Below are 14,508 nucleotides of genomic sequence, written 5' to 3'. Positions count from 1 at the left end.
TCGCAGAGAGTCTAAAAGAACAATCTGTGACGCTAAAAATTCTATTTTTAATGATCTTTATAATAGATTAAATACTAAAGAGGGTGAAAAATATATGTATAAACTAGTCAAACAAAGAGAAAAGAAAAATGAAGATGTAACTCAAGTAAAGTGTATTAAAGATGAAAATAAAAAAGTGTTTCTCTTAGAAAAAGATTTTCAACATAGGTGGGTGAGTTATTTTGAAAATCTTTTTAAAGAAATTTATGAAAATACGATCGACCACAATGATCTTAATATCATTAATAATAATAAAATGTTTCATTTTATCATCGCATTAGTAAAAAAGAAATTGAGGGGGCCTTAAAAAAAATTTAAAGAGAAAATCTGTAGAACCTAATGATATCACGATTGAAGTGTAGAAATATTTATGAAAATTGGGAGTTTTTTGGCTTACTAAACTCTTTAATATTATTTTAAAAACTAAAAAGATGTATGAGGAATGGAGGAAGAGTATTTTAGGGTTCGTTTGGTTCGGCAAGAGGAGCGTGGCGCGATGAGTGGTCGTTTGGTTCGGCGGGAGGATCACGGTCGGACGTTGTTTTGGCGAAAAGCGGGAAGTGAATCGAACCCCGCAGGCCGCGACCCACATTTGAGCGAGCAGCTTTACTCGCATTTCCCCTCCCTGTTCGAGCGATGCTTCGCCTCCGGCAGGAGGATTGTAGGGTTACCCCTCCACGTTCGAGCGAGCGATGGATTGAGAGGAAGTGCGCCTCCTGCATAGACGGCAGAAATGGCTCGACAGAGTTCTTGAGAAGAAATGTGTTGATATGACTTATGTTCAAGTCATTAAAGATATGTATATTGATACTCCTAAAATATGTAGTCTTTTTGTAAGCTTTTTTATATCTATTTTTGAGATATTGCGCTTTAATGAAATGTATTTATGTATTTTTCTTTCAGGTACAGTCAAATGAATGAAAATGAATAAAAAGAGTGAAAAATGATAAAATTTGGAGCAAAAATGAACTGAGGCGCTTAAGTGCCCAAACAGAGAGAACCGCGCCAAAGTGTCAGGTACCCCGTACTAAAGTGCCAGAAGTAGTTATTTGATGATCCATTGAATTTGAACGAATTTTTGAAGAGGTGTTTGAAGCAACCCTCGGTAAAAACGTGGGAAATAGTTCATGGATACGAAAATTTATTCAATTGGCTTTTGAAAGGAGACAACTTCTAGAAGATTCATTGAATGAAGATACATTTTGAAGAGACCAAGACACCCCTTGGATTTTTATTAAAGAAGACTTGAATCATCAAAAGAGGGGGGGTCAACCAATCATCATCCATCCAAAGTAACCGATGTCGCCGCCTCCGGCCACCTTTTTTTATTTTGAGTTTTAGTTTGTATTGTGAGTGAATGAAGACTTATCAAGACAATTCAAAGGAACTTCAAGACATTTGGTGGAAATGATTTGTGATAAGTATTCATCTTTGTGACTACATTTGGTTTTCATTTAGACTTCTTATTTGTATGCATGATTTCTACTTTTAAACTCAAGTTTGATTGTATTTTCTCCATGAATTTTGAGTAGTTTTCTTTATCATTTTCCTTAAAATGATAAGTGATTAAGTATTTAAAGGAAGTTGTGTGAAGTATTAGACTTTAATGTTGGAAGAAGTTGTGATGATTTTAAACCTTATACTTCATTTATTTCTTGATTTGACCAATTAAGATGTTACTACTTGTTGTGAAAACATGTAAGATCCGAGATGATTTTGTTTCAGTTAATAAATGGTAAGAATCACATTTGATTTGAATCACATTTGAATAAATGGTAAGAATCACATTTGATTTCATGGATGAGAATATAGTTTATGGGGTTGAGTGCAAATAAATAGAGAAATAAACTTTGAAAGATGTAGAATTAGGGACTTTAGAGTGACAGACTAAAGACCCCAATTTGATTTATAGTTTTAGATTCTGAAATGAGATGTTGGCCCCCATGTGGAGGGAGGAGAGAGAACTCTAAAGTGAGAGCTAGTATCTTCCCTACCTAACCCGTCTTCAAAACTATTCAAACTATAGATTAACCAATGTTATTTTTAACATCTCTAGTAAGGGTAAAGAATATTATTGCTCATATTTGACACAACACAATTAGAATACTTTTACAACAGAATTCCTATAATTGTTATTGATTCATGATAAGGAGAAAAAAAATTTATTTATATGGCCTTCATCTTGTAAATATTTAGTTAAGTTAATTAGTTTCTTACTTTATTTTCAATTATCAAAAATTAAAAAAAGATTTGAATTTTCATTTTTATTATAACATCTAGAGTTTAAGAATACATTGCTAAGTAAAATTTTGTTATCTAATTTCTTTTGTTTTGTAAGTTGCGTATTGTTAGTTATCTATATGGGTTCGATATTCGGGGTTTAATCAAAAAGTACTATATTACTTGATAACGATACGTATATTTGCGTAGTATTCCATATTTAAATATTATAACTGTATTCTTATTTGATTCATAGTGAAAAATTGACCTAGTTTTTGCTTGGGATCAAGTTTTTTGCTTTATTGCAAAGTGAAAATCATTATTAAAGAAATTAAACATATAATCACATATATCGCATTTTACATCTATCTAGAACATTGTGATCAAGTTTTTGGCGTCGTTGTCAGGGATAATTACAAAATTTTGAAAGAAATTTTTAGAAAGCAAAATTTCTATATTCATTTCCATTTTTATAAAGTCTTATTTAAACTTTTAGATTTATTATAGGAATATTGTAGTGTTGGTTTTATATAAAGTTCTTATTCGTGTGTTTTTTTTTATTTTATGTGTTTTCTAGTAATGTATGCGTAATTCGGATTCCACAGGGCTTGTGTCTTACGATTCTGAATTAGAAAAAACTACTAGAAAAATAAAAAAATTAAAAATTTCTGAAAAAATAAAAAATTTTAAGAAATGGTAAATCAAAATAATCAAAATGCTGAAGATTTTAGACCTTTAAGAGATTTTGCAACCCCTACGGTGGATGGACTTCATTATAGTATTCAAACATCCGCTGTCGTGTTTAATTCATTTGAACTTAAACCCGCTATTATCCAAATGATATCAAATAATCAGTTTGGGGGAGCACCAACTGAAGATCCAAATTTACATCTTGCCAATTTTTTAGAATTGTGTACTACATTTAAATATGATGGTGTATCAGATGATGTTATAAGACTTAAATTATTTCATTTCTCACTGAGGGATAAGACTAAGATATGGTTACATTCGTTATCATCTGGATCTATCTGAACTTGGGGTGATTTAGCGCAGAAATTTCTTGCTAAATATTTTCCACCATAAAAAACTACGAAGTTTAGAAATGATATTACATCTTTTTGTCAGTTGAAGGGAATGTATTTATGAAGCACGAGAACAATTTAAAGAACTACCGAGAAAGTGTCTGTACCATGCTATACCGGATTAGTTAATAATTCAAGCATTTTACAATGGATTAGCTGAATCTCTTAGATCTATTATCGGTCCCGCTGCTGGTGGTTCATTGATGTCTCATTGATGTCAAAATCATTTCATGACGCTTATGCTTTAATTGAAGAGATGACTACAAATAATTTTCATGGCCTTTGAAAGTGTAAATCTTAATAAAGTAGCTAATATTCATGAAACTAATGTTTTTTCCATATTAGCAAATCAAGTTGCTACAATTTCAAAGAAGTTAGACCAATTTAGAATGAATTTTTCTCAACCAATTGCAATGATTGAAGACAATTCACTAGGCTAAATGGTAGATTCTCAAACATCTCTAGAAACTTTGAATGTCATAAACAAACAAAATAATCTATATTCAAACTATTATAACCCAGGTTGGAAGAACCTTCATAACTTTAACTTGAATTATAATTCTGGTGCTAATAATCAGGAATGGGGGAATAACCAAGTAAACTCATTGGGAAACTGGAACAACCAAGGAAATAGTAATTATAGACCTACTTATCCTCCAGGTTTTAACAGTAATCCATAATTTAAGAAGAAAAAGTTGTCTATAGAAAAAGTGGTGTTACAAATAGAAAATCAGTTATAAAGTCAATGAGCTACAATTAGAAATATTGAGAATCAGTTGGGACGAATAGCAAATTCATTAAGTAATAGATTCCAAGAAACACGTCCTAGTAATACTGAAGTAAATCCAAAAGACCAGAATAAAGAGCAATTAAAAACTGTTTAACTTAGAAGCGGAAAAGAATTAGAAGGTAGATTTCAAAATGAAACTGAAGTAGAGAGAAAAGAAATTGAAGAGCCTGAAGATGATGCTCTGAATGGCTTAGAGATGGAAAGGTTTACAGAGACCCATTTCTCCACTTAAACTTGACTTGGAAAAACCACCACCTCCATGTCCTCAGATGTTCCGTCAACAAAAGTTGGATAAACAATTTTCAAAATTTCTGAAAATTTTTTAAGAAATTTACAAGTAATATTTCATTTGTTGAAGCCTTAAAACAAATACCAAACTATGTGAAATTTATGAAGAATATTCTTAACAGAAAAAGGAAGTTCGAAGATAACGAGATTTTTGCACTTAGTGAGGAGTGCAGTGTTATATTTTAGACAAAGCTTCTGGGAAAGCTTAAAGATCCTGGTAGCTTCATAATTTCATGTGCAATAAGAGACATTTTATGGGAAAGTTTTATGTAATTTATGTGCAAGCATTAACCTTATGTTATTATCAATATTTAAAAGATTGAGATTAGGAGAAATGTCCCCTACTACTGTAACCCTGTAGTTAGCATATCGTTCAATAACCTATCCTAAATGAGTTATAGAAGATGTCTTAGTGAAAGTGGATCAATTTATCTTTCCTGTTGATTTCATTGTGCTAGATATGGAGGAAGATAAGAAGATACCTATCATTTTGGGAGGTCTTTCCTAGCTACAAGAAGAGCAATGATAGATGTGCAGAAAGGAGAATTAACTATGTGTGTCGATGATCAGACAGTTACATTTAATATTTCCAAATCAATGAAATACCCTGCAAAAAGTAAAGATGATGAATGTTATAGAAAGGATATGATAAGATATCTGAATGAATGTCATTTCAAAATAACTTATCAAGAGAAATCTGAAATGAAAGAGTTGAAACATGAGCAAGAAGAAGAATTAGATCAATGTGAAGATTTTTAGAAGGAAGATTCAAATTATATTCGAGAAAGTTTTGAAGTTTTGGACAAGACATAAAAAGATAAATTTTTTTGTCCATCAATTGAAAAATCTCCTGAGCTTGAGTTGAAGTTACTTCTTGAACATTTGAAGTATGTCTTTTTAGGTGATTCCTCAACATTACCTGTTATAATTCCTCGAAATTGATTACAAAAGAAGAAAAGAGTTTAATGAAAACTTTGAAGAGTTATAAGAAAGCTTTTAGATGGACAATTGCTGATATAAAAAGAGTTAGTCCTCAATTTGTATGCATAGAATTCATATGGAAGAAAACTACAAACCCAGGGCTGATCCTCGAAATCCTGTTATGAAGGAAGTTGTTAAGAAAGAAATTTTAAAGTGGTTAAATGCTAGAATTATCTGCCCTATTTCAAATAGTGCATGGTTTATTCTGATTCTCTGTGTTACTAAGGAGTGACTGTGACTATGAATGAGAATAATGAGTGTGATTTAATACCCACTAGATAAGTTATAGGGTGGTGAAGATGCATTGATTATAGAAAATTAAATCTCACCACAAGGAAAAATCATTTTTCACTACCGTTTCTAGATCAAAGGCTGGACAGACTAGCTGAGCATAAATACTTTTATTTTCTGGATGGATATACTGATTATCACCAAATACAAATAGCTCCCGAGGATCAAGAGAAAACTACTTTTACCAGTCCTTATGGTACATTTGCTTTTAGAAGAATGTCTTTTGGTTTATGTAATGTCTCTGCTATATATCAAAGATGTATGATTGCTATTTTTTGTGATTTAATTGAAAAAGGGATTGAAGTTTTTATGTATGATTTTTCAGCGTTTGAAACTTCATTTGAATCATGTTCGGAATATTTATCAAAAGTTCTTAAGTGTTGTGAACAAACAAATTTGGTCATTAATTGGGAAAAATGCCAATTTATAGTAGCAAAAATAATTATTTTGGGACTTCAGATTTCAAATGGATGGAAGTAGACCCTGTAAAAATTCAAGTGATCGCTAATTTATCTTACCCAATATGTGTGAAGGAAATTAGGAGTTTTTAGGACATGTTGGATTCTGCAGGCAGTATTTTAAAGACTTTTAAAAAATATGCTCAGCCTTAATGTCATTTACTTGAAAAAAATGTAATTTTTAATTTTGATAAAGAGTGTCTTAAAGATTTTAAATTATTAAAAGAAAAATTAGTCACTGCACCAATTATTGTTTCACCAGATTGGAAAAAACTTTTTGAACTAATATGTGATGCAAATGATTTTGCTATTGGAGTTGTTTTAGGATAAAAATATGATAAGATTTTTAAAATAATCTATTGTGCTAGTACAACTCTTAATGAAACTCAAATTAAGGTTTTACTTTGAGTACTGAGATGAGGTTTTACTTTAAAATTGTGATTGAAACTATTTCTCAAAAAACTTATGTCCTAGTAGTCAAGACCATTCACTATGATAAAAATGTATCCCTCTGGAGCTGTAGACATTTAAAATAGGAAAACTGCCAAAGCTTTGAAGGTTAATGACTAAAGGTTAAAACTGTATTTGCGTGGGGATAAAATAGGTCCTAGTGAAAACTTGATCTTGGGGTAGTCCTAACAATTAGATCTGGCATGGTCTGACAAAATATGTTAAATCAAGCTCTACTTAGGAGGCAAGACAAGTATTATCCTATGATTTGATTTGTGTTTGATTATGTTCTGTTTGTGTTTTTGCTTTGAATTTGCTTTCCGTGTACTGATGAATAGATGTTTGTTGTGTTAATACATGTTTAGGTGCTTAACTAGAGATAGGTAGAAGGACATGTGAGTAGAGAGGACAAAAATCTAAGCTTTTGGTTGTTGAGGCTGGCACGGGTTGTTGAGGCACGAGTTGTTGAAGTTGTGTAAAATCAGAGTATATAGCACTTGCCTTAAGAATCTGTGAAAGGTTCTTAATTCAGAAACTGTTGAGCGAATTGGGGTGTACCTCAACTAGGCCTATACAGATGTTTTGTGACAGTCAAACAACTATAAGTATTGCTAAGAGTCATGTGCATCATGATGGGACCAAACGTATTGAAGTTGATGGGCACTTTTTGCAAAAAGTTAATGGTGGAATTATACAACTAAGCTACATCTCTACACACCAATAGGTTGCTAATGTCTTTACGAAATTTCTTCTTTTAAGCATTCTCAGAGCTCAATACCAAGCATGGTCTCTACAACATGTACGACCCAACTCAAGGGGGTGTGTGGAAGTTCAGGAAGGTTGGACCGACCAACCAACCACCTACAAGATATTGGAGGATTGAATTAGAAGATAACTTTGGAAACTCCTTGATTAGCTTTACTCTTTTTCTATTTATGTTCTTTATGTTTATTTCAGAATTATTTCCTTTTTATATTTAGATTAGATATATTTGATAAGATTATAAATTAGGAGGGACCGGTTTCCCTTATATAAGTACCTTATATGTGAATAATGAAAGTGAGCAAAGAATTTTTCCTCCCAAAGTTGGTTTACAACAATGATTAGCTGGTTTTATGGATGCTAGGTTTGTAGTTATTCCTAATGAGCCTTGCATGAGAAAATTAATCTATTATATGCAATATGTTTTGTTCAACGTCTATCCCTAATCCTTCAAATTGACCTTCATTGTGCATGTTTCAAACACATAAGTATATTCATCACTTTATCTTGAATAAATATACTCCAATCATCCTCTTATTTTAATCATTACTTAGTTCATTTTTCGTAGTTTTGCCAAACATCCATATTATCATTTTGCTTTTTGTCACGCCTAATTTGGCTGTTAATAACTTTTTTTACTCTCCAATACTCAGATTACACACAACCAATTGAATTGATTACTGATTCATAAAATTTATTTTAAGTCCCCAGAATTTACACTTCTCTCAAATTATTCTTGGAGATGTTTTAATGAACTCCTGGCACATTTAAATTATATTCTCATTCGTTTCCCTGTCCTTCAATAAAAATGATCGAATATTTTTAAACTTTCTCTTGTAACTAACATTTTATCATTTAATATTATTAATTTCACCTTCATTACCCAATTTTCCTTTATTAAATTTTAGAACATTTATCTTCTATATATTTGTCCCATTCCTTGCTTCTAAACTCATTAGATTTCAGATGATTGTTATAGCTGATGTCTTCACTAAGTTATTACAGTTCTGTTTACAACTACAAGTAAATTTAACATTGTCATGCATGAACTTTCCTGAATAAGATTTTTCTGCAATAATTCAATCGCCTTTATCCTCACTGTCTGTTATCTAATTTCTTTTCTCTGTTGCAGCTAACAATCATCTGAAGGAATTTCTTATAATAGGTTTTAGCACAGCAGCTGGATTGAGCTTGGCCATACTGTGCTTCCTTTTCTATGTCCTGCATATATGCAGGAAGAGAAGGCAGTCTTGCTCAAGTCTCCTCAAAAGAATTACTTCTTTTCAGCCATCTTCTAAAGCAGACTCTGAGCTCTGTTTCTCTATCCAGTCTCCCATCTTTACCTATGAGGAGCTCTATGAAGCCACAAATGGCTTTGATGCCTCTGGCGAACTTGGTGATGGCAGCTTCGGTGCAGTCTACAAAGGTAACAACTCATTGTAGCAGCCATCTCAAACTATTTGATCCAGACCTGATCCCATGCTTGCTTATTCGCATTACAGGAAAGCTGCAGGATGGACGAGTGGTGGCAGTGAAGCGTCTGTATGAGAACAAATACGGCCACCTCAAGCATTTCATGAACGAGGTTAAAATCCTATCACTCCTTCAGCACCAAAATCTTGTCAGCCTCTACGGCTGCACGCCGACCACCTCCATGGCCGGCTGGCATTCCAATCTTTTCTGCCGTGGAAAGCGAGATTGAACATTGCTATCGAAACGGCTGAAGCCCTCAACTATCTTCACTCCATTGAGCCGCAGATCATTCACCGTGACATCAAAACCAGCAACATTCTCCTCGACAACAGCTTCCATGTCAAGGTTGCGGATTTTGGCCTCTCGAGGTTCTTCCCGAGCAACGCCACACATGTCTCCACCGCCCCGCAGGGAACACCAGGCTACATCGATCCCGAGTACTACCAATGTTGTCAGCTGACGGACAAGAGCGATGTTTATAGTTTTGGAGTAGTATTGATGGAGCTTGTTTCCTCAAAGCCTGCTGTTGACTTCACCCAACTGAGGCATGAGTTCTCTCTGGCTGACATGGCGATTAACAAGATCCAAAGGCAGGAATTAGAGGAGATTGTGGATTTGAGATTGGGGTATCAGTCAGATCGCAGCATAAATAGGATGATTGCCCAGGTGGCGGAGCTGGCGTTTCAGTGCTTGCAGTCTGATGGAGAGTTGAGGCCTTCCATTAATGAGGTGCTTGAGATTTTGAGAGAAATTAAAAACAGTGGCTACAATGATACTTCATTGGTGGATGATAGGCTGTTAAAAGGCGCTCCTCCCTGCTCTCCAAATTCTGTTACAGAAGTGTGGATGAGCAGGGTGACAACGCCAAATACCAGTGTGTGAGACCTATGTAATCATTCAGAAAATAATGTCCTTTTTAGTATGTTTAGGAGAAATAACACTTTTACTTGGGATATGTAAATGGGGAAAATTAACATTGGATACCTCGAGTTAGATTAAGGGCCCGTTTGGGACAACTTATAAATACGGGCGGCATTTTGGCGTTTTCAAAATGCCACGCGGTTGAGTTTTTACACTAAACACAGATCGCGCCCCGCAGGACACCCGCGGGCCGCGTTTCAGGATAAGTTGTTTATCTGAATAACACAAGCTGCCCTAAACGCATCATAAGATATGGAATATTCACTAAATAGAGCCTTACTTTTGGCAGCTTGACTAATTTTGTGTCCTTGTGTATGGCGGTCCAATCTCAAATTATTTTAATTCGGTTTTATAAATTATTTTTGTTTAATTGCAGTTGTTTAAAATTTTAAACTTGTTCTTTGTGGGTAATTTCTTACAACATTTGGTCACTTTGCCTTATGTTTAACCATTCTATTTACATTTTCGGCATTAATTTTTAAAATTTATTTTAGGATATATATAATATATGCTTGATTGATTTTTCCGTTTTATATTTAACCTACGATAAATTTAATAACTTTAAGGTCAAATATATTGAAGAAACTTCTATTAAAATTATTTGCCCAAGGAATTCTTATTTGACTTCTATTTCCTCAGTTTAGAAGTAATCAATGTTATGGCCTATTAATAAATAGGCGGAGCATGGGATATTAGCTTCTATAGATGACCAAAGAACATAGATAATTACTAATTCATTTTATGATTCTATTATATATTTCTGATGATAGATAACCTTCCATTTTAAGCATGATCATTAAAATAGCTTATGCTCATCTTAGAAGCTTATTTTATTAACTTCTCGATAATGTACTATATAATCGTTGAACGAAAGGATCCGGTGATCAACATTGATCAGGAAGATAGTTTAGAGGAAGAAGAAATCAAGAAATAAGTAATGATGATAAATCTGAAAAAGCCACAGTTCGAGATTTCTTTAGAAGATAGGAAGAATGAAGAATACAAATCAATGTACGACAAGATTAACAATTATGTACAGGCTGTGACCTTGACCCTGATCATTTCTAATAAGGTTGAGGGTCTCGTGGTCAAGGAAGTACATTATGTCGATGTCAAACCAATTAAGTTCTACCGGGTTGCTTCTTCTTCCAACCCTAAAAATGATGTAAAACTAGAAGGTATTGCTTCATTTCAACTAATGGGACTGTCTTTTAAGTGGTATTCTCCTTGGGTCCAAAGATTAATTCAACTTGGTGTCGTACCTAAGCAGTGGTCAAAAGACCAGTTGCACCTTTTTGAAAAATTATAGAGTAATACCAATTGACCTTTCAGTTCAAAACAGGATCTTGGGTTCGACACAATAGGGTCAGTGGATGATATAGAATTTTGCTTGGTTGTTGCTGATGAACCTGATGAAGATTGCTAGGAAGCTTCAGAAGACCTTGAAGATTCTCCAGTTGAAGATGTTCCACCAGAATTTGAAGAATAGATTAAGTCAACAATTGATGACATAAGAGAAGTTAACTTAGGGACTAGAGAAGAGCCTAGACCAAGCTTTGTTAGCTCCTTGCTCAGTGAAGAAGACTCCGCAAATATAGTCAAATTGTTAACGAAGTTCAAGGATTGTTTCGTCTGGAGTTACGAAGGGATGCCCGGATTAGCTCCAGAGGTTGTAGTTCATAAGTTGGAATTGGATCAAGTCGTCGTTCCAGTCAGGCAAGCTCTTAGAAGTATGCATCTAGAGATTGAGTAACAAGTCATAGCAGAAGTCAAAAAATTAATAGACGATAAGTTTGTCTGTGAAGAGAGGTACCTGACCTGGTTGGCCAATGTGGTGCCGGTTAAAAAAAAGAATGGTGTGATTCGAGTATGCATGGACTTCATAAATTTGAATAAAGCCTGCCCAAAGGATGAATTTCTGCTACTGATTCCAGTGCTGATTGTTGATATCACATCAACCCACAAAATTTTCTCTTTTATGGATGGGTCGTTCAGATACAACCAGATTATGATGGCGCTAGAAGATGAGAAGCTCATAGCTTTCAGAACACCGATTAAAATGCATTGTTACACAGTAATGTCTTTCGGGTTGAAGAACACTGCTGCAACTTACCAACGAGCGATGACAAGGATCTTTGATAATCTCATCCATAATCAAGTTGAATATAATGTGGATGACATGGTCATTAAGAGTAAATTGAAGGACGATCATTTGTATGATTTGAAAATTGTTTTTGAGCAGCTACGACAATTCAACCTTTAGTTGAATCCCTTAAAGCATGCCTTCAGTGTTACCTCTGGGAAATTTTTAGAGTTTGTTGTCCGTCACTACGGAATTAAAATTGATCCGGAAATTATTAAAGCCATCTTAGAAATTCCACATTATAAAAGCTTAAAGCAATTCTGATCATTTCAAGGAGGTTGGCGTATCTCAAACACTTTATTTCTAATTGGTTAGGTAGGTGTTAGACTTTCTCTATGTTGGTCAAGAAGGATGCCAAGTTTGCTTGTAATGATAAATGCCAACTTGTCTTTGAGAACATCAAGTAATATTTGATGTTGCCTCTCGTCTTAGCAGCCTCTGTCTCAGGTAGACTGTTGATACTTTACACCGCACCTTTAAACGATTCCCTCGGAGCTCTGCTAGCCCAGGTTAATGATGAGGGTAAAAAAAATGCTCTCTACTACTTGAGTCGTCGTCTGATTTTGACGGAAGTAAAGTATCCTCCTATTGAGAAGCATTGTTTGGCATTGATCTTTGCCGCCCAGAAGCTCAGGCATTACATGCTTTTTAACAAGGTTAACCTGATTTTAAAGTTTAAGCCTCTGCAATACTTGATGACCAGATCAATGCTTTCTGGTAGGTTAGCCAGGTGGTTAATGATATTATTACAGTTTAAAATAACCTTCGTTCCTCTTCAGGATGTGAAAGGGCAAGTTTTAGCGGATTTTCTCTCAACGCATCCTTCACTAGCAGAGTCTCCTCTCCACGACGAATTGCTAGAAGAGCAGAAAATGAATTTAGAAAACCTCAGTGCTCAATTCTGGAAGATGTACATTGACGGAGATTTGTCATCACAAAAGGACAAAGATTTGCAAACGATAGTGCCTGGAAAAGCAGGGATTAGATTAATCTTCATTACCCCATAGTGGGGAGTGTTAAAGTACTCCTACCATCTAATAGAGTCATGTACGAATAACAAAGCAGAATATGAAGCCCTCATAACTAGACTGGAATTAACCATTTTAATAGTGATAACTGACATCAATAACTGTGGTGACTCACAATTGATTATATAAGTCACCGGGCAGTACAAAATTCTAAAACCAAAACTCGAGTGGTATTTTTTCAGGATATGATGAAGCTACTAGAGCGAATTCTTAATGTGTCACTAAAAAAGATTTTGAGAAGAGAAATTTCCAAAGTTAGTTATTTGAAGAATATTAATTGGAGCGGAATTTTGACGAGGTGTTTGAAACAACCCTTGATAAAACATGGGAAATAGCCCATGGACACAAAAATTCATTAAAATTCATTCAACCATGGACACAAAAATTCATTCAACTGGCTTATGAGGAGACAACTTCTAGAAGATTCATTAAATAGAGACACATTTTTGAAGATATACCAAGGCACCCCTTAGATTTTCATAAGAAAAAAACTTAGATTTTCCATGAGAGGAGGTGATACACCTAAAATATATAATGCTATTAGACACATTTTTATACCTATTTTTGAGATATTGCGCTTTAATGGAAGATATTTTTGTGTTTTTCTTGCAAATACAAGTAAAAATGGAAAAAAAATGCTTAAAGGACTGAAAAATGATCAAATTTGGAGCAAAAAGGTGAAAAATTGTGCAAAAGAGTTTTGGCGCCGGAGCGCCAGATTCGACGCTTAAGCGCCGGTTAAATAGAGAAGGTCGCGCCTAAGCATTGAGATCCCGCGCTTACGCTCCAGTGGCAGTTACTAGACGAGTAAAATCGGTTTTCAAGAATTTTGAAGAGGTTTTTGAGGTACCCATTGGCTTAATAGGTGGTTGTAACCACCATGGACGAAAATTATCATGAAAGGATGCGTCTCTTGGGAAAATACATCGAATCTTGAAAAACTATAAAAGAAAGAAGAGAGGACTTAGAAAAGAGTCCTGAAAATATTGGCAAGTTTTAAAAGTTCATTTCTGGAGAGTTAGTTCGGAGAGATTTTCAGGAACAACTTTTTATTTACTTTATCCTTTTTGCTAATTTGTTTTGAGTGATCATAAAAGAGAATATATTCAAAGGAACTTCAAAAGTTTGGTGGAGGACTTGAGATAAGTTTTTTATCTTTTTTTGTTTTAGACTACTTTTGGTTTTAATCGAGACTTGTTGTTGGTTTGACAATGATTTCTTCTTTTAAACTAAACTGTGGTTTTGTTTTCTCCATGGATTCTGAGTAATTTTCTTTATCTTTTTCTTCTTAAAATAATAAGTAATTAAGTTTTGGATGGAATTTGTGGAGAGTATTGATCTTTAATGTTGAAAGAAGTTGTGATGATTTAAGTTCATGCACTTCATCTACTTCTTGATTTGGCCAGTCCAGATGTTAAAATTTGTTGTGAGAACATGTAAGAACCGGGCTGGTATTGTCTCAGTCAACAATTGGAAAGAATCGCATGAGGTTGTATGAATGAGAATGTAGTTCATATGATTGAGTGCAAATAAATAGGAAAATATAAATTGATGGGTGTAGAGTTAGAGGACTTTAAAGTGA

General features: G+C 34.1%; 1 protein-coding gene across 1 annotated transcript in view; it reads left to right on the top strand.

Moving 5' to 3' along the window:
- Window positions 1–10,072, top strand: part of LOC110032556 (LEAF RUST 10 DISEASE-RESISTANCE LOCUS RECEPTOR-LIKE PROTEIN KINASE-like 1.2) — a 28,875-nt gene extending 18,803 nt beyond the window's left edge. Inside the window, 3 exon segments of the mRNA XM_020736217.1 lie at window positions 8,494–8,787; window positions 8,864–9,001; window positions 9,004–10,072. Coding sequence (XP_020591876.1) covers window positions 8,494–8,787; window positions 8,864–9,001; window positions 9,004–9,716 — 1,145 coding nt within the window. The 3' untranslated portion in view covers window positions 9,717–10,072.
- Window positions 10,073–14,508: the final 4,436 nt, after the last annotated feature.

This window comes from Phalaenopsis equestris, unplaced genomic scaffold (assembly GCF_001263595.1).
Source record: "Phalaenopsis equestris unplaced genomic scaffold, ASM126359v1 Scaffold000972, whole genome shotgun sequence".
NCBI lineage: Eukaryota > Viridiplantae > Streptophyta > Magnoliopsida > Asparagales > Orchidaceae > Phalaenopsis > Phalaenopsis equestris.
The sequence above is the reverse complement of the archived record's forward strand: the minus strand, read 5'-3'. Positions and strand labels throughout refer to the sequence as shown.